We start from the raw sequence: 20,498 nt of genomic DNA, 5'->3' as shown, positions 1-20,498 counted from the left end.
GGTGGTCAGCAGCTCTCCAGCATCTCAAGGCAGAGGTCTCTTGTGTCGCCTCCAACCTGGTCCTTTTAGCTGGAGAGGCAGGCATACCTGAGGGACTGCCTCATTGCCTGTGTCCCCCAAAGGGCACTCTGCTCTGCAGATTCCAACCAGTTGGTGGCTCCTGGCCTCAAGGAAGTATGTTTGGCCTCAACCAGGGCCATGACGTTTTCAGTCCTGGCCCCTACTGGGTCAAATGAGCTCCTGGAGGAGATCTGGGCCTGCAAGAGGGCACTGTGCTCTGCGGGTATGAATCTGCTGGTGACATTATTCTGGCCCTGGCCCCAACCTGGTGGAATGAGCTCCTGGAAGAGCTGAGGGCCCTGCTGGAGTTACCAGCTTTCCGCAGGGCCTGTAAGACGGAGCTCCTCCGCCAGGCGTATGGTTGAGGCTGTGGTCCCGGAGTTACCACTGGGATCCCCTAGAACCAATGAGATCAGGACACCCCTAATGAAAGAGCTCCAGACTGCACGCTGGACAGGAGAGGAGATGGGGGGTTAATTTTAATGAATTGCCATCTTTTATGTCTGGGGATTTTAAGGGTTGTCATTTTGTTCTTTTATTGTAAACCGCTGTGAGTCTTTGAGAGTGGTGATATATAAGTTAAAATATATAAATAAATAAATAAGATGGAGCTCTTCCACCAAGCTTTGGGTTGGGGACCAATGACTTAATGACATCTGTGGCCCTCCCCTGCAACCCCCCCCCAACACACACGCACATTGAGTGTCTGGAGACATTGGTCTGGAGACTTACGGGCAGTGAATATCTGGAGGCTGCTATTGCTCGATGCTGCTAATTTATTACTTGTTTTATTGGTTTTATACTGTTGCTGTTTATACAGTTCTCATTTATTATTAACGTAACCCACTTTGTTCACGGCGTTGAGTCATATTGGGAGTGAGATATATTCATTTTTATTATTATTAGTAGTAATATTATTTAATTATTATTAATAATAATAATGCTTGAACCTTAACCCTTCCACATACAAAGGGCAGTGGCTCAGTCACCTGTTCCAGTTCACATCCCAGACTTTAATTCCACAAGTGTTGGCTCCAATGCCTCCTTTTTTGGAACAATGTTTTAGTGCTTCCTTTTGAAATCCGTAATGGTGATCATTTAACCAATCAGCGTGGGACAGTGTGGTGCAGGGCCAGCGTGGTGTAGTGGCTAAGAGTGGTGGCCTCTAACCTGGAGAACCAAGTTTTGAACCAAGGGACCAAACCCTATGAAGAGAGGTTGAGGGACTTGGGAATGTTCAGCCTGGAGAAAAGGAGGTCGAGAGGGGACATGATAGCCCTCTTTAAGTATTTGAAAGGTTGTCACTTGGAGGAGGGCAGGATGCTGTTTCTGTTGGCTGCAGAGGAGAGGACACGCATTAATGGGTTTAAACTACAAGTACAACGATATAGGCTAGATATCAGGAAAAAATTTTCACAGTCAGAGTAGTTCAGCAGTGGAATAGGCTGCCTAAGGAGGTGGTGAGCTCCCCCTCACTGGCAGTCTTCAAACAAAGGTTGGATACACACTTTTCTTGGATGCTTTAGGATGCTTGGGGCTGATCTTGTGTAGAGCAGGGGGTTGGACTAGATGGCCTGTATGGACCCTTCCAATTCTATGATTCCCTGCTCTTTCTTGCGGCCAACTTAGTGATTTAGGCCTAGTTGCAGTTTTCTTAGCACTCTCTCAGCCCTACCAACCTCACAGAGTGTCTGTTGTGAGGAGAGGAAGGGAAAGCGATTGTAAGCCGTTTTTGGGGAGTGAAAAGTCAAATAACAACAACAACAACGTTATTTTTCGAACCTGCTCTTCCTGTGAGGCTCAGGGTGGGTATCAATTAAATTAAAACAATTATAGTTTTTACCATACATCTGCCTGGTTCGATTTCAATCTCTTAGGGGATTTCATTCTTAGGTGGATGGATGGTCCTTCTATTTCCCAAGGGGGGCAGCCAGTTTAGTGTTATAGCTGTTGTGCTCCCAGCCTCAGGAACTCAAAGGTTGAGCTATAAAACAATATAAAAAATTAACAATGATTTATTAAAGTGCACCAATATTAAGTTAAAAACAAAGTAAAAACTATATTGAAAAACGATACAGATCTAACTGCACGTGAACAGACCAAACGCATTTCGACCCTACTGGGTCTTCCTCAGTGGTCAATATTATTAAATAATGCACTCATATCTAAAACCAATTATGAAGTATAGCTGGGAGGTGAAGGGAAATCCTAAACCATAGGCCTGGCGGAACAGCTGTGTCTTTCAGGCCCTGAGGAACTAACCCAGGGCTGGGCCTCGGAGCACTGCTGGCAGTAGGGGTGTGTTGCCCCACTTCCCAGGCCTTCCCTGCTCTTCAGAGCGCTGGGCTGGGGAGCACTGCTGGCAGTGGCCACCATCTACTAGCACACTCCCTAAAGCAGGACAGCAGACGTCACGTCCGTTATCACTTCCGTTTGGGGGAATGCGCTAGTAGATGTGTTCCACATCAATAATAAGCATTTTTGCTGATTTGACTCTGGTGGTCAAACCACCCTCTCTCCCCTCCCACTGAATATGAGTGGTTTCATTAAAAGAAACAGCACTAAAATATCAGTATATCACTAGAGCGTTGTGACTTAGGGGGTTCTCTGAATTCCCAGCTTTAATTTTTAAAGACAACACTTTGGCACTTTTCCTTGTGGAGATAGCCTTTTTCCTTACTTCTCTGCTGGGAAAAAAAGCTGGGAATTCAGAGAATCTACAATATTTGAGTGCCAGTTTTAGAAAAGGGGGGGATACTGTGATGCCGTCGCCGATAACAGCGCCACAATTTGAGCATCCTCATTAATTTTAGGCATGTGTGAAAGAAAATAAATTGACCACAACTGTGAAAATGCAGGAGGGCAGACGTGGAAGAATCCTGCCCAAACTGATTCCAATCTTGTGGCTTGACTGCCAAGAAAATCAGGAGCAAGTCAGATATGGGGAAAAGCCCTCCCACGGTTCTAACTTCCTGTTCTACCCCTCCCCGTGAAACCCCTTGGTTCTGTTTCTCTGGAAGACGCTACATTTTGCATGAAGTTTCTGTAGGCTGCCTTGCATCCTGCAGGAGCAGAGTTCCTATTCCGTGATGTTTCGCCTCAGAAGTAGCAAATGAATGACTTCTTGACACGATGGGGAACTGCCCAGACGTTTCAGTTCAGTTCCTTAGAATACAACACACAATGTGTACCTCTTGCAAAAAGGACTTGCCTAGGCCTCCATGTGCAGATGATGCTCTCTGAAGCTCTGCTAGATGCCCTGAATGCCGGGGCATTTGCAGCAGGAACAGAGCATCCGCAAAGTAGTTTTCCCTGCTCATTTTTTGCTTTGGAGCCCAATGGCTGCCATGTGCCAACATGCCACTAGAGGGCCTTTTCTGTTGTTTAAAAAATCAGTAGTAGCTGCATATGGCTATATTTGAGTCCAAAGGCACCTTTAAGACCAACAGAGTTTTATTCTAGGTGTGAGCTTTAGTGCTCATGCACACTTCCTAGACAACGGACCAAGAACCAGAAGAGTACAGATATAAAGTGAGTGTCCTTATATCTGTGCTTTTGTGATTCTTGTTCCATTGTCTGAGGAAGTGTGCATGCACCTCAATCTGAATAAAACTTTGTTGATCTTAAAGGTGCCTTTGGACTTTGTTATACCAATCTATTGTAACAGTATACAAATGGCCAGCTTTCATTTTTGTAAAAGCTACAGCTCTAGTTCTTTTGATCAAAGAGTTATAAAGAGAAAGGTTGGGGATGTAAATTTCTCCTGGTAACCTTAATTTTTAGAAAAAATGAAATCTAGAAATGCGTTCATGGCTGTATGGCTTTAGTCTTTGTTTTTTTTTTTCTAGGCCAGAACAAAACTTGGTTATATGCCAGGGTGGGAGGGTGGAGATCACTTTTTCAGCCAACTTTGCTGTGCTGTTGTGATCTCCCTATTTTGCACAAAATAAACATTTCTCTTTGCTTCATCCAGAAGTTTTCTTGCCTGACTTACTGTGGATTACTGGTACTTCTGTTATTTTGGGTTTTGTGCATTTGCACGAAGATTTAGATCAAGAAATGTTTCATTATTCACTAGAAGCTCTAAGTAAATAAACCGTTTGGCAACCCATGCATTAAGATATCAACCATCTTCATGAACACGACCCATAAAAACTACAAAACCCATTAATCAGTCTGTCAGTTAAATTTGCTAGCAAACTCCCCCCCAAACATCCATCTATCTATCTATCTATCTATCTATCTATCTATCTATCTATCTATCTATCTATCTATCTATCTATCTATCTATCTATCTATCTATCTATCTATCTATCTATCTATCTATCTATCTATCTATCTATCTATAATCCACCTTTCTTGCTGGGAGTCAAGATACATTACAGAAGAGTGAGTCAATAAAATCAACAGGCTGGGACATTCAACAATGAAATAGGATTTGGATTGTAGAACCAACCATGTAAATGTAAAAACAGAATTGAAGCGATGCAAACTGTTAGCATGACGCATTAAATGAAGCAGAATTCCATAGTAAGGTCCAATTTACTGCAAACTACACACAGTAATATAGATGGTGATGATGTTAGCCTCTCAGTTGTGTCCAGTTGTTGGGGATCCTGTGGCTCAGCTGTCTCCACATCTTCCAACCTTGCACTGCTCTTTTTCGTTGTACAATACTTTGGCCAGTGTCCATTTTGATCATGTTTGACCGATACCAGCATAATTGCTCTCTCCGTTGAGTTGGATCACATGATACGATCAAAGTAAGTGAGCCGGAGTTTCGTGATTTTGCCGTCCAATGATATATCAATATATAGACCACAGTCCCTAATAATTTATCAAAGTAATTTGTGAATCACTTTGTCCAGTGTTATGCTATTATCTGCATAGGAAAGCCATCTTAAATCATTTAGGGCTTTTCTGCATGCCATAAATGTAGCATCATGCTTACCCCGTGAAGATGCTATATTCCGGCCACTCCACATGACGTCACCAACCTCCTGTGTCTGGCCAGCAAACTGCTTGCTACATTCGCCATTTTAACCTCCTGTGTCTGGCCAGCAAACTGCTTGCTACATTCGCCATTTTAACCTCCTGTGTCTGGCCAGCAAACTGCTTGCTACATTCGCAATTTTAAAGTGCTAGTTGGGGAATCGCAAAAAGTGGATTTGCCAACCTATAAAGCACTATCACACGACAGACAACTAGCAGGCCACCAGTAAAAGAAACGTATGGAGATAAATAGAATCATAGAATCATAGAGTTGGAAGGGGCCATACAGGCCATCTAGTCCAACCCCCTGCTCAAAGCAGGATTAGCCCTAAGCATCCTAAAGCATCCAAGAAAAGTGTGTATCCAACCTTTGCTTGAAGACTGCCAGGGAGGGGGAGCTCACCGCCTCCTTAGGCAGCCTATTCCACTGCTGAACTACTCTGACTGTGAAAAACTTTTTCCTGATATCTAGCCTATATCGTTGTACTTGAAGTTTAAACCCATTACTGCGTGTCCTCTCCTCTGCAGCCAGCAGAAACAGCATCCTGCCCTCCTCCAAGTGACAACCTTTCAAATACTTAAAGAGGGCTATCATGTCCCCTCTCAACCTCCTTTTCTCCAGGCTGAACATTCCCAAGTCCCTCAACCTATCTTCATAGGGCTTGGTCCCTTGGCCCCAGATCATCCTCGTCGCTCTCCTCTGTACCCTTTCAATTTTATCTACGTCCTTCTTGAAGTGAGGCCTCCAGAACTGCACACAGTACTCCAGGTGTGGTCTGACCAGTGCCGTATACAATGGGACTATGACATCTTGTGATTTTGATGTGATGCCTCTGTTGATACAGCCCAAAATGGCATTTGCCTTTTTTACCGCTGCATCACACTGCCTGCTTATGTTTAGTTTACAATCCACAAGTACCCCAAGATCTCGTTCACACACAGTGCTACCTAGAAGCGTATCCCCCATCCAGGAGGCATGCTTTTCATTTTTCTGACCCAGATGCAGAACTTTACACTTATCTTTATTAAATTGCATCTTGTTCTCATTTGCCCATTTTTCCATTGTGTTCAGATCTCGTTGAACTCTGTCTCTATCTTCCGGAGTATTTGCCAGTCCTCCCAATTTGGTGTCATCTGCAAACTTGATGAGTAGTCCCTCCACCCCCTCATCTAGATCATTAATAAATATGTTAAAAAGTACCGGGCCGAGCACCGAGCCCTGAGGTACCCCGCTACTCACCTCTCTCCAGTCTGATGAAACACTATTGACAACAACTCTTTGAGTGCGGTTCTCTAACCAATTCCCTATCCACCTAACTATCTGAAAATCCAGATTGCAGTCCTTCAACTTATCCATCAGAACATCATGGGGAACCTTGTCAAAAGCTTTACTAAAATCCAAGTAAATGACATCAACCGAATTTCCCCGATCAAGCAAGCCTGTTACTTGGTCAAAAAAGGAAACCAGGTTGGTCTGGCAGGACCTGTTGGAGACAAATCCATGCTGACTTCCTTGGATCACCAAATTGTCCTTCAGATGTTTGCAGATCGCTCCCTTTAATATCTGCTCCATTATCTTCCCCACAACAGAGGTCAGACTTACTGGTCTGTAGTTTCCTGGGTCATCCTTCCTCCCTTTTTTGAAGATTGGAATAACGTTTGCTCTTTTCCAGTCCTCCGGAACATCTCCAGTCCTTAAAGAGGTTCCGAAGATGATGGACAAGGGCTGTGCAAGTTCTCTGGAAAGTTCTTTGAGTACTCTCGGGTGCATTTCATCCGGACCAGGGGATTTGAACTCATCCAGTGCCGCTAAATGCCTCTCGACAACCTCTCTATCCATGTTAACCTGCCACCCAGACACTATCTTTTGGCTATGGCCATCTCTAGATGTGCCTAAACACTTTGACCTGTGGGAAAAAACAGATGTAAAATAGGCACTAAGCCTTTCTGCTTTCTCTGCATCTTTCGTTAGAGTTTGTCCATCCGCACCCAACAGTGGGCCTATTGCCTCCTTTACTTTACGTTTGCTCCTCACATAACTGAAAAATCTTTTCTTGTTACAATGGGCTTTCCTGGCCAATCGTAGCTCACTCTCAGCTTTGGCCTTTTGGCCTAAAGAAGCGCTACCTCTGCCTCCAGGGTCCCACCCTCAAACCCGCCTCCCACTCCCTTCTTCCTGGGGATGGGAAATTCTTTTTTTTTTTTTAAGGCGAACTGCCTGGAGCAACAAATAGGCAGACACACACTTCAGCGAGCCTGCAGATACACAAAATCACTTTATAATCAGGTTCCCATTTCACACAGGTTACAATTTAACACAGCCTTGCCAATGTAAGAGTCTCATTGTGGGTCCAGGAACCCCCTCCAAAAAAAGATTGTCTGCACCTCTATGAATATGTGAATAGGTGTTTAAATGAATATATATATTTTTAAAATTGGCAATCCCCGTTAAGTGCCGGAAGGGGATTGGCTGCCCAAAGTGATTGACAGTGGTAGGCAGCCTAAAGCACGTTGCTCTCTTTTCTCACTTTTCCGGCAGTGAGTGAGGAGTGCAAGATGCACGAAAAGCAGCCAGAAACACACGAGACAGCTCAAGGGGTGTGGCGTGCCCGTGAGTCACGATTAATTCTAGTGCTTTGCCGTACAGCAGACTTCACGCTATCATGCCAGTTGTGCGGAAAAGCCCTCAGTTTTGCATAGTTTGCAGAAAGCCAGGAGAGTGGGGGCTATAATGAAGGCCCAGGTGAAGCCAGTTGTTGATTTTGCCCATTTGCAGGTTGGCCCCTGCAGAAGGCCCTGCTTGGATGAGCAAAGCTGAGGTGATAGAGTATAAGGGGAGAGGAGGCCTCGCAGATAGGAAGGTCCAAAGGCCATGAAGGGCCAATACTTCAAGTAGCTGACGGGCAGCCGGTGGAGTCTCTGCCCATCTAAAACAAGACTCTCTGAAAATATTGACCCAATTAGCAAGTCCTTGAAACTTGCGGCTATTCAAATCGGCAGCTGCATTTTCCACAGACTCTTTCAAGGCCGTCAGCCCTGACGCCAAATGAGGCTCCTGCCGTCCATTATGTGCACACGCAGATGCAAATGCTGTGTGACTTTCAGAGATCATGAATCACTGGTCCGGAAAAACCAATCTCTATGGGGACATGTTTTATCATTAGTAGAAATCATCTGTTTTTCAAGCTCTTGAGGACTCTTGGAGTTCAGTCATAAGAAGAGCTGAACCCTTTTATGTCTGTAGGGTGCTGGTGGTGTGGGTGCGAGGCAGGCGCCATTGAGTGTAGGAATGCAGCAGGTAGTGGCAGCTTCCCATGGCTGACAGTGAGCTTTGCAGCTGCTGCTTCTGAGCTACTGCCATCGCAGCCACCAGGCACCAGTTTAATGGGAAGCTGTGGCACTGGTTGCCTGAACTCCATGGTCATCATCTAAGGCCCCTTGTCCTGGCTTGGCTCACCCACTATGCCTCATGCAGCCACCACCTTTATTTATTTATATTTATATTTATTTCCCGCCACTCCCGAGGCCACTTTGAGTGAACCACTTTGTTGGAGCTGTGCAGGAACTGGCAGCAGGGCTCACATGCAATTTTTGGGGAAGGGGGGGGGAAAGAGGCCTTGCACCCAGTGGAGGGGGGAGAGGAGAAGGAGTGCACCAGGTGAGGCAGGCGAGGCAGGGGGCAGCAGCCAAGCAAACTGCCTCAGGTTACTGCTCCTTTTAAAAAATTGTCCCCCCAGCAAAAAAGGAGACATCAAAGACTGCAGCAACTATTGGATCATTGCATTAATTCCTCACACAGCTAAAATGATGCACACAATCTTATAATAAAGACTGTTACCACATATGGAATGAGAAATGCCAGATGTTCAAGCTGGTTTCCAAAAAGGAAAAGGTACTAAATCAGACACTTGGTCCATTACAGTCAGTATTGTTTACCCACACTGGCAGTGATTCTCCAGGGTCTCAGGCAGAGAGAGGTCTTCCACATCACATACTACCTGGGATTGAATCTGGGATCTTCTGCATGCCAAGCAGATGCTCTACCACTGAGCCATAGCCTGTCACATTGAACTGTGTCTGAGAACATACTATCAGGCCATGAATGCTAATGGGTAGAAAACTGGGCATCACAGGAGGTGGAGAAAGACCTGCCTTGGTTTATGCCAATAAAAGGTTACTGGCTGACTGACCTGCCTTGGTTGGGCTACCAAAATACCTGGTTGTCAACACCATCCACAAAAACATAGTTAGTAAGGTCAGAAAGCGCGCGCGCACACACTAAAGAGGAAACTAAATGGAAATGACCAAAGCAGGAAGGCAGAAAAATACTCAAGAGCATATTGACTGTGTCAGGTTCTCGGAACAGGAAGGAAGTGTTTGCGCAAGAGATGGAGAAAGCACAAACCAGGCCCAGGGAAAGCCCTGCCCTTGGTGTTTGCTAGAAGAAAGGCAGACTAAGAGGAGAACTGATGCCGCGGAGCAGCTAAAAGGGAGCTGGAAAGCACCTTCGCCCCACACTGACTCAAATTCTATCTTCAGCAAGTTTGCTAGCAGGGCTCAGCTTCACCCCTTGTAATCAGCAACTCATAATACTGGTTTAAGTTTGCAGGACTGTTATAAGAGATAGAGATAATGCACATGAAGCAAGTAGAAAGTTTGAAATGAAGTAGATGTAGGTCTGCTGACCATGTGGTGGGGCTGGAGGTATCCTGAACTGGGTTTAGTATCAGTGGAACAACAAGCATGGAAGCTGGCACAGGGCTGAGGGATTAGAGGCTCCTGGGATGCACTCTCTTGAGAGGGAATCGTTTCATTTTGTTTTACAACCCAGGCCCCGGGATTTCATGCGGCATTTGATTTGGTGAGAAATCATGTAAGCTCGATCGCTAAAAGGCTGCCTTTAGAGCATGCTGCACCTGGTCCTCCCAATTTTGGGAGATTCCACCTCCAAAATCTCCTTCCTCCTATACCTCTTTGTTGTTTCCCCAAAGCCTGTTAAGTAAGACTGACACAATAGCATGTTTTCTGGAGTGTCCTTTGTATGCTAATCTCAGGAGGTATGATATTGGTACCATGTTTGAAAGTTCATTTGGACATATTTACTTGGTCAACTTTTTATCTTATGGGATCCAAAAAGAACTCTAGCAATTACAAAAAAAAATTTTAAATCCTTTTGTCTATTGAGTGATAAGTAATAGGTAACAATTACCCCCTGCTCCAGATTGATGTGCCATAGAGCTTTTATTGGAGGAAAGGAAAGGAAGCTGGGCTTTCATTTGTTTTCTGAAGGCATTAGCTTTTCTCTTTTACAGTCAGATCCTTGTTTTGCACTGGCAGTCCAATCTTGCATCTAAACTTCCTTTTTTTAGGGCTGTCCCCTTCGTTCCTCCTGTCTATTCATCCAAATATACTAGAATCATAGAATCATAGAATCATAGAGTTGGAAGGGGCCATACAGGCCATCTAGTCCATCCCCCTGCTCAACGCAAGATTAGCCCTAAGCATCCTAAAGCATCCAAGAAAAGTGTGTATCCAACCTTTGCTTGAAGACTGCCAGTGAGGGGAGCTCACCACCTCCTTAGGCAGCCTATTCCACTGCTGAACTACTCTGACTGTGAAAATTTCTTTCCTGATATCTAGCCTATATCGTTGTACTTGTAGTTTAAACCCATTACTGCATGTCCTCTCCTCTGCAGCCAACAGAAACAGCATCCTGCCCTCCTCCACGAGACAACCTTTCAAATACTTAAAGAGGGCTATCATGTCCCCTCTCATGAGGGGATACTAGATTCTCCTTAGACAGAGCAATGGAGGCACTAGGACAGAGGTGGCCAAACTGTTGCTCTCCAGATGTCCATGGACTACAATTACCATAAGCCCCTGCCACTACCTCCACTCCCAATGCTTACAGCCACTGCTCACTCACCGCTGCCGCTGCCATGAGGCTAGTGGGTGGGCGCTGAGTGGGCAGGGCAAATTTTAGGAGGGGCTCTGCCCCCACCAGCCCTCCTGTGGTTACGGGCCTGGGGTGGATTCCAAGGAGTACCACATTTGCACAGATTATGTGGGCCTGGGGGAATTGAAACATTATCTTTTATTTACTTTATTTGTCCAAGACTGGGTAATTGGATTGTTGAAGAACAAGCACCGAAGAAACTGCCTTATACTGAATCATACCCTTTGTCCATTGCAGTATTGCCTGTTCAGACCGGTAGTGGCTTTCCAGGATCTCAGGTATTGCTTCATCACCCCATACCTGATCTTTTAAAATGGAGATGCCAGGGATTGAACCTGAGACCTTCTGCATTCCAAGCAGAGGCTCTTCCACTGAACTACGACCCCTCCCCAGGATGCTGGATTGGGCAGACCCATCTTTTAAGGCTCTTCTTTTGTTCTTTATTTTATTAATGATTTATGTTTGGATTTATATAACCGCCGCTCTCAGAGAACTGTCTCGCGGTGGTTTGCAATCATATGAATACATATCCAAAACAACAGAATAACCATTTAATAAGCTCCAGTTAAACGAGTCTAAAAACTCAATTACACAGTTGATGGCGTTACTAATTAATTTAGTTAAAAGTCCATGCCGCACAGTGAGACCAGTGGCCGATCTAAAAACCGTAGAGGTCGCAGTTGGGCTGATATCACCAGGGGATAGGTCATCTCATGGATTCAAGGCTGGTCTAATACTGGCCTGGTACCCTAAGGCAGGGGTAGTCAACCTGTGGTCCTCCAGATGCCCATGGACTACAATTTCCATGAGCCCCTGCCAGCGTTTGCTGGCAGGGTCTCATGGGAATTGTAGTCCATGGACATCTGGAGGACCACAGGTTGACTACCCCTGCCCTAAGGGGAGGGGGGAACCCGATCTTAAACCCTGGGACAACCTCCCGGCCTCAGATAAATGCCTGGTGGAAGAGCTCAATTTTGCAGGCCCTGTTGAATTCAGAGAGCTCCGTCAGGGCTCACAGCTCTTCAGGGAGCTCATTCCACCAGGCAGGGGCCCAGACAGAAAAAGCCCTGGCCCTTGATGGTAAGAGGCAAGCGTCTTACTCCCTGAAGGCATGACTACAGCCACTGCCTTAAATGGCTTTGAAAAAGGGATCCGTCAAACTTGGGACAGATCTATTGGTGGCTCTTAGCAATGACAGCAGAGAGCCTCCATGTTTATAGACAGTCTACCTCTGAATACCAGATGCCGTGAGCAAGCCACTGGGGCAGGTGTTGCCTGCTTTAGAATCTTCCTAGAACCAATCCCACTCACTTCTTCTAATAGAGAGGGCAGCTGAGCCAGAAGTCATGTGACTGGTGATGACATCAGAGCCTTGGGCTAGATGGATTTTGGCACTGTCCACTAAGGATGCTCTTTCTTGTGCCCTCATGTGTCCTTGAAAATGAGATCTCTTGTTAAGCTTTTGTTGTTGTTGGGGTGCAGGGGAGCTTTCCCATCCTTGCCATCTGATGTTCCAGATTAGAGGAAGTTGGGAAGACTTGGATGACTCCCCCTCCAAAACGACTGGACTCATAGCTGGCTCTTGGGGGTCTGCCCTTCTTCACCCAGAGGTGGCCCTGGACAGAGGGAGGGAAGAAAGCAGTTAAGAGCCAGCAGTCTGTCTGGTGTGCATAGAGGAGACAGTGTCTGGTGATTGGAGCAGCCTTTCTCATCTTTTGTACCGTTGAGAAACCCCTGAAACATTCTTTAGGCTTCGAGAAACCCCAGAAGTGGCAGGATCATGCAGAACATGGTTAAAAAGCATAGCTGTGTACGTGCCCACCAAAGACCCCTTCCCATGCCCTCCAGACCTATTGTTGGCCATTTTGGGAGGGAAGGAGCAGGTCACTATGGTTATATCTTCTGATAAATGTTTAACAAAATAAAAATAAAAATAAAAATAAAAATAAAAATAAAAATAAAAATAAAAATAAAAATAAAAATAAAAATAAAAATAAAAATAAAAATAAAAATAAAAATAAAAATAAAAATAAAAATAAAAATAAAAATAAAAATAAAAATAAAAATAAAAATAAAAATAAAAATAAAAATAAAAATAAAAATAAAAATAAAAATAAACACACACACACATACACTCAAATTAATTAACTTCCACCCATTCCGGAAACCCTTACAGGGCCATCAAGAAACCCTGGTTGACCGAGCCTGGGTTAAAAGATGAGATGAAGCTCTCTGGATGGCCTTGGGCCAGCCATTCTCTCCCAGGTTATCTTTCCTCACAGATTGGTTGTCAGGATCAAGGGAGGGAGGGGAGAATGCTGCCCTAGGCTTCAGGGAGGAACGGTGGGATAAAAATCTGGCAGGTATAATCTTTTCTTTTAGTTCTCCCCTGCCCTCTAGAATTTATAGTTTTACGAAGGAACAAACTTCTGACTTGGATTAATGAATTGATTCATTCTTTTAGCCCCTGCTTTTCTTCCCCATGGGAACCCAAAGAAACTGATACCATTCCTCCATTTTATCTTCACAACAACCCTGCGAGTTAAGCTGAGTGAAAGTAACTGGCCTCAAGGTCACCCAAGTGATCTTCCACGGCACAAATTTGAACCTGGATCTCCCCAAGACTATCCCGACAATCTTAACTGCTACACCATGCTGGCTCTTCTCCCTTTCCCCCTTTTCTTTCGTAACAGTTGAGAGAGAACCTTCCAGAAGATGTGGTTTCTGTCCAGTGTGTGTGGCAGGCAGGCAGGCAGCGCATCCCCAAGTAATTTGACCAGATGTGGTTTCAGTCAGATGTCTGCCCTGGCTCAGGGAAAGGCAGTCTAAAGCAACCTTTCTCCACATTTTTACCATTTGAGAAACCCCTGAAACATTCTTCATGCTTTGAGAATCCCCAGAAGTGGCATTTTCATGCAGAATATGGGTGGGAAGCAGACACGGCCACCTGGGGCCTCTGCCCTCCCCACCCCCTCCAGGCCTATCATTGGCCATTTTGGGAGGGGGGAACAGGTTGACGTGACCATAAGTGGTGGTACATCTGTGCCCTTGGTTCACCCTCTCCCTATTAGTGTGTGCTTCAGGGGATTGTTAGGTGGGGTATGTATATTCTTTTCTGATTTTTTATTTTTTCAGGCTTTTGTATTGTAGTTAAGGGATTTTTTAAATGCCTGTTTTAAGAGGTTTTAGCCTAACACTGTAACCCACTGCGAGTCCTCGGGGAGAGGCGGGCAATAAATTTAAATATAAATAAATAAATAATCACCTGATAAATTAATAAATTTTTAAAAATTTAAAAATTTATTAACTCTTACTGATTTGGGAAACCCCTCCAGGACCATCAGGAAACCCTGGTCTAGAGAGAACTCTATTCTGCTATAGCCAGTGGAGGCAGGTACTCAAGGACAGAGCTTTCTCCAACTGACAGGTGAGATACCTTCCAGTTGGCTGAAGAGTTCTTCCCCCAAAGTATTACTCTGTTTTAATATGCTCAACATTCTTAAAGCAATTTTAATGAATGTTACTCTACTGCTATTTGTATTCACTGATGTTGCCATGAAGAAAAAGCAAACAAAATATTTTTGTGAAGGAAACTAAGTGTGGCCTCTCTTTCCCGGGACAGTTCTCTGTCCTCCCTGCCTCTCCATTATTGGAAAAATCCTGAAATTTTATGAAGATAGTTTCAGGAGGCAGCTGTGTTGGTCTGCAGTTAGAAAAGCTGGATCTAATTCCAGCATCACCTTAAAGACCAACATGACTTTCATGCCATGAGCTTATGAGAGTCTGAGGAAGGGAGAATTGACTCGTAGAACCTCACGCCCTGAAAATTCATTTGTTCCCTAAGGTGCTCCTGCACCACCCTATGACAGGCGTTCTCAACCAGGGTTTCATGATACCCTGGGGTTTCTTGATGACCCTGGAAGGGTTTTCTGAATAGGTGGGAATTACTGTATTTGCCGGCGTATAAGACGACTGGGCGTATAAGACGACCCCCCAACATTTCCACTCAAAATATAGAGTTTGTTACATTACATTACAGTACTATGGGGCACTATAGGCAGCTATGTCTATCCCAACTGAAGCACACCTGGCGCATAGGACGACCCCCCCACTTGGAGGCATGTTTTTCAGGGGGGAAAAGTAATCTTATACGCCAGCAAATACTGTAATTAATGTTTAAAATATTTTTAAAATTTGTTAAGCATTTATTGGGTGGTGGTGACCATATATGGACATGTTAAACCCCACCCTCCAAAACGGCAAATAATGGGCGTGGAGGGGGTCGGAACGGGAGGGGCCCCAGATGGGCGTGTCCACAGCCATGCTTCCCAACCATATTCTGCACGGTCATGCCACTTATGGGGATTCTCAAAGCCTGAAGAATATTTCAGGGGGTTTCTCAATGGTAAAAAAGTTGAGAAAGGCCACTCTTAAGTCTGTGGGTTCAGTGATCACAGAATCCAATTCTTCAGAACGGCTCTTTTTATTTACCAACAGACTACAACTACTGAACAGAGAAAAACAGGCAAACTCATGCACTTTTATACCTTTCAGGCAGCCAGCTGCCGCTTCTGATTGGCTCTAAGCAGAACAATCCGATTGGCTCTAAGCAGAGCAATCCAATTGGCCCTAAGCAGAGCCATCGGATTGGCTCTAAGCAGAGTGATTAGGTTCCTTTGATTGGTTAGTTGCTTGGCTGTCAGAAACCCTCATTTGCATCAGTGGCCAAATGCCCACAGACATAACAGCCGCCCTACATGGAAAGGTGGGGATGCTTGGAAATGTTCAGTCTGGAGAAGAGGAGGTTGAAGGAGACACATGACTGTGCTCTTCAAATGTTTGAAAAGCTGTTACTTAGATGAGAGGGCAGAAAGCTGTTCTTGTGGACAGCACAGGATAAAACTGGCAATAACGGGGTTTAGAGTACAGGCGGTAAAATACAAACACAATTAAAGAGTCTTATATTCTCCCCAGCAGATCAAACAGAAACTTGAAAGGGGCAGTTTAAACCAGGAAAACAATGGAAGGGGGGGGGGAGGCTTACACACCCCAGCCCCTCCCATGTCGTTTTCCTTTTCAAATGAGCAATCTCTGCAGTTACCTTTAGTCTTTCAAAAATCAGGAGATCAGTCAGAAATCTTTGTGTGTAACATGCTGTTCACCGTGAGGCCTGATTCTCTAACGCTGTAAACTTTGAAGCTGGGCAGTTTTAACTCAGTCAGCCTGTGTGTGTGTGTGAGGGGTATGTGTAAAACAACAAAACACACAAAATAATCCCCTCTGCACAGAACACTGGCATGCCAGAGCAAAGAATTTTAGTTGAGCTTTTGCCAGTTTTCTATGTGCAGGGATTTTCCTGCCATTAAAAAAAAAGAGCCCTATTTGATAATGTGAATCCCTCATGTTGTTTGTTTCCCTTTGGAGGCCACAGAGAACCCCCCCCCTCCCCAGTTCTCTGTGCCTCCATGCATCTCTGTGGGGTTTCCCCTTCCTTTCCTGTGGTATTTCCCAAACATTCTTTGCTGAGATATTTTGGGAAAGCCAGGGTGGCACCCAGGTGGACAGAAAGTCTGGATCTACCTAGTCCTGCCCACGCTGACACCATGTTCTCTACCTCTGAAACTTCTGTTCCTAATAAATTGTGCCCTCCTATCTCTTCTCACCTCTCTCCTCCTGGCTGCTTGTGGACATCCGGCTTGGGACCTGCCACTCAGCTGCGGCAGCAAGGAAAGATTCTTCCTGGGAACCCCCCAGCATGCCGAGTCGGCGCTGGCGGAAGCGCTGGCGGGGCGTGACCTGGCCCTCTCCGGTCTGGGGCCCTGGGGATTCCACAGCGGGCAGACGGGAGCTGAGCCTGCGACGGCGGAGGTGTCCCTGCTGGGTGTCCAGGATGCTGAGGGTGCTGCTGGCCTTGTGTAGAGGGGCTGGCGAGCTGGGCGTGCTGGAAGCTGCATGGGGAAAAAGAAGGGCAGAGAGTAGAACCACGTTAAGTGCATGGCAAAGAGAGGCAAGAGCAAAGGAAGCCCCCAAACCAAGCAGCTTGTCCATGGACATCTGGAGAGCTACAGTCTGGCCACCCCTGCTCTATGGCATTATACCTCAAAGAGGTCCTCCCTTCCCTTCCCTGACCCCCGCCCTTCCCAGGTTCTACCCTCAAATCTCCAAGAATTTCCTAAATTGGAGATGGCAACCCTAAGATTTCAGGGGGCACTCCTCACACATTTCAAGCATTTGTCCTTAAAGGCTAGAAATATGGTGTAGTTTCATTCTTTCATCATTATCATCATCATCAATTAAATTTATTCCCTGCCACTCCCTGAAGGCTTGTGACGGGTTACAACAACTGGACAAAAATCCCCTAAGACCCCCAATTAAAATCCCAGAATAAAAACACACACAAAATAATCAACCACAAAAAGATACACGATGGAAAAAACAATGCCTCAAATCTCAGGGGCATTTCCCACGGCTTAAAAATAGCACTATGGTTGCCGATTGAAAACGCTACTAATTTGCCATAACGCACGACGTCGTCAACAATCTGCAACAATCCTGAAACCGACCCGCCAAAAGCGCTTCGTTGTAGCGCTTTTAGGGGAATCCAGAAAACTGGATTCACCCTCCGGATAGCGATACACTCCTGCAACCAATCTGCAACACTAGCGCTAAAGCCCTGTGCGTTACCATTGTTGCGGGTTCTTCAAAGTCCCTCCTCCCGAGCCTGTCCTCCAAACTTCCGGCGAACTGTCCGCCATTTTTTTTTTCTCCGAGCGAGCGGGGATCTACGAGGCAACGGGACAGCGACTGGCTTTCAAGCACGATCACTTTCGGAAATTCTGCCCGGACACCACAAGAGTTTTTCACAAGCACAGTGGCACACACCGTCACGTTCCCAAAATTTGCCCAAAGCTTAAAACCCCGTCTACCATCGGCCAGTCCTAGCGGAGTCAACGTACAGGGAGCATTTTAAAAAATTTTCCTCTGAGCGTGCCAACGAACGTTCGCCGCTCGCAGTCTCCTGCTTAGCTTAGAGGGGTTCAATAGACATGATTCGAGGTGATATCATGAGGGGCGGCTTATGTGTAGTGGGTCTTTGTGTGGTTCACGGTGCGTGCTTGTGCTTGGGTGCGGACAACCCCTTCCATTGGCGGCTAGACCTCCGGCAAGCGGAGTTGCCGTCCCCCGTCCATTTTAAAAAATTTTCCTCTGAGCGTGCCAACGAACGGTCGCCGCTCGCAGTCTCCTGCTTAGCTTAGAGGGGTTCAATAGACATGATTCGAGGTGATATCATGAGGGGCGGTTTATGTGTAGTGGGTCTTTGTGTGGTTCACGGTGCGTGCTTGTGCTTGGGTGCGGACAACCCCTTCCATTGGCGGCTAGACCTCCGGCAAGCGGAGTCGCCGTCCCCCGTTCATTTTAAAAAACATTCCTCTGAGCGTGCCAACGAACGTACGCCAGTAACATGTCATGTTTGGTTTATTTATGCTGTGGCTGGTGAATATTATTGGGGAACTGCCGAGTACTGCTGCACTTGCTCTCGGTTGAAGACCGGCATGCGTTTGTGTAATGGCGGACATTTTCCTAAAATGGCTCCCGCTGCATGTTCAAACTGCTCTTCTCGCGTGTAAACGAATCAGCGCATGCGAGAAGTCAAACAACAAGGGCGCCAATCTGGCCATCAGGAGCAGATCCTGTTCCCGCGCGAGGAGTTTTGAACGTGACATGTGACCTAATGTGGCCAATGTGCGTGTCCCCTGCTGCCCTCCACCAATCAGGAGCCGGCTAGTCCCTTGGTCTTTGTGTGCGGGAAGGTATATGATCCGTTGCACCCTGCACCTCGCACCACCATTTTGCTCAGCTACTAGCGAAAGCACCATGGAATCCTCTTCTCAAGCCTCGTCCGTCCCTGCAACCGGCCGTGGCCCAACTTGGAGGGACGCGGAGATCAGGGACCTGATCGCGATTTTCTCGGAGGAGAAAATCCAGGACGCATTCCAGTCCTCTCACAGGAATAGGGAGGTCTTCGAGCAAGTGGCCATAAAGATGCGTGCCCTGGGCCACAACAGGACCGGCCTTGAATGCCGGTCGAAGACCAAAACGATGCGGGCGGAGTACATGAGAGCCGTGAACCATAACAAGGGTTCCGGCAACGAAAAGGTGACCTGCCCCTACTTCGAGGAGCAGCGCCAGCTGTACGGAGACGGGGAAGGATCCGGCAGGCCGAAGCGCGTCGGGAGGAGCCTTAAGGTGGTTCGGAAGCCGGCTGCCCCGGTCGAGGAACCACCCGCTGAGGAGGATCCCGGCGAGGGCACCTCGTCCAGCTTTCGCCCTCCACCCCCCGTCCAGCAACGAGCCGCGGAATCGGTAACGCTGGACCTGATCGCCATCGTTCCTGGGGAGCCAGAGGAGGCTCCTGAGCAAACGCCCCTTGCCTCCGGTAAGTAATTTTCTTTTTATTTTATATTTCCTTTTTAGCAAATGTGTGTTCTGACGTTTGGGCATCGTTTTCTCGTGTGTTCGTTGCAACGCATAAGATGGTAGGCTGTGTAGTGCTTGCTATGGTTACTATTTGAAACGGTTTTGATTTTATAATTTAATTTTAATTTTTAAATGATTTTATAACATGGTAGGCTGTGTAGTGCTTGCTGTGGTTACTATTTGAACCGTTTTTGATTTCATGATTTAATTTTAATTTTTAAAAGATTTTATAACATGGTAGGCTGTGTAGTGCTTGCTGTGGTTACTATTTGAACCGTTTTTGATTTCATGATTTAATTTTAATTTTTAAAAGATTTTATAACATGGTAGGCTGTGTAGTGCTTGCTGTGGTTACTATTTGAACCGTTTTTGATTTCATGATTTAATTTTAATTTTTAAAAGATTTTATAACATGGTAGGCTGTGTAGTGCTTGCTGTGGTTACTATTTGAAACGGTCATGTTTAATCAACAGCCACAAAATATTTGCTGCATGCCTCGCCCATAGGCCTTCTGCAGTACTTTGGCTCACTACTTTTGGAGCTTGCTTTGTGGTTCATGGTGTATGCTTGCTCATTTTTCACTATTTTCTGCTCTTGTCCACAGAGACACAGTTGCCAGGGACGGGGCCCCTCGAGTCTCCAGCAGCACCTGACGTGGATAGTGATTCGGGGGCATCAACTAACATTGGTAAGTATTAGTAAAAATAGGGGGGGGGGCCTGTTTTAACTGCTTTGTGCTTTTCTGTTTGTGCAGGGCAGCAGCACTGCTAAGAGAAAGAAGAGAGTCCCTCTGCGTTGCTGGTGTAGGCTTTGAAGCTGGCTTTGCCACCCTTTGGTCCTAGATCTGTTTTTTTTCCTTTTTTTGCAGATTACATACCCGGAACACAGGAGGAGGAACAGCCTGGGGTGCTTGGACCTCCTGCCAGGCGCAGGCGGATACAGATTCAAGATGGTGAGCGTGCATGACCTGTTCCTTTCGAGCCATAGCTGCAGGACAATGTCACTAGGCACT

The 20,498-nt window shown here is 46.1% G+C and overlaps 1 protein-coding gene across 2 annotated transcripts in view; it reads right to left on the bottom strand.

Moving 5' to 3' along the window:
* Positions 1 to 11,044: 11,044 nt before the first annotated feature.
* Positions 11,045 to 20,498, bottom strand: part of CCDC88B (coiled-coil and HOOK domain protein 88B) — a 63,861-nt gene continuing 54,407 nt past the window's right edge. For both annotated transcript variants that reach the window (XM_077324264.1, XM_077324277.1), the window contains 2 exons: positions 16,672 to 16,956; positions 11,045 to 12,624 (listed from right to left, as the gene is read on the bottom strand). In XM_077324264.1, coding sequence (XP_077180379.1) covers positions 12,578 to 12,624; positions 16,672 to 16,956 — 332 coding nt within the window. In that variant the 3' untranslated portion in view covers positions 11,045 to 12,577. The remainder of the gene's footprint in view (positions 12,625 to 16,671; positions 16,957 to 20,498) is intronic.

This window comes from Paroedura picta, chromosome 1, assembly GCF_049243985.1.
Source record: "Paroedura picta isolate Pp20150507F chromosome 1, Ppicta_v3.0, whole genome shotgun sequence".
Taxonomy (NCBI): Eukaryota; Metazoa; Chordata; class Lepidosauria; order Squamata; family Gekkonidae; genus Paroedura; species Paroedura picta.
Note: the sequence above shows the minus strand (reverse complement) of the source record. Positions and strands in the feature narration are given on the sequence as shown.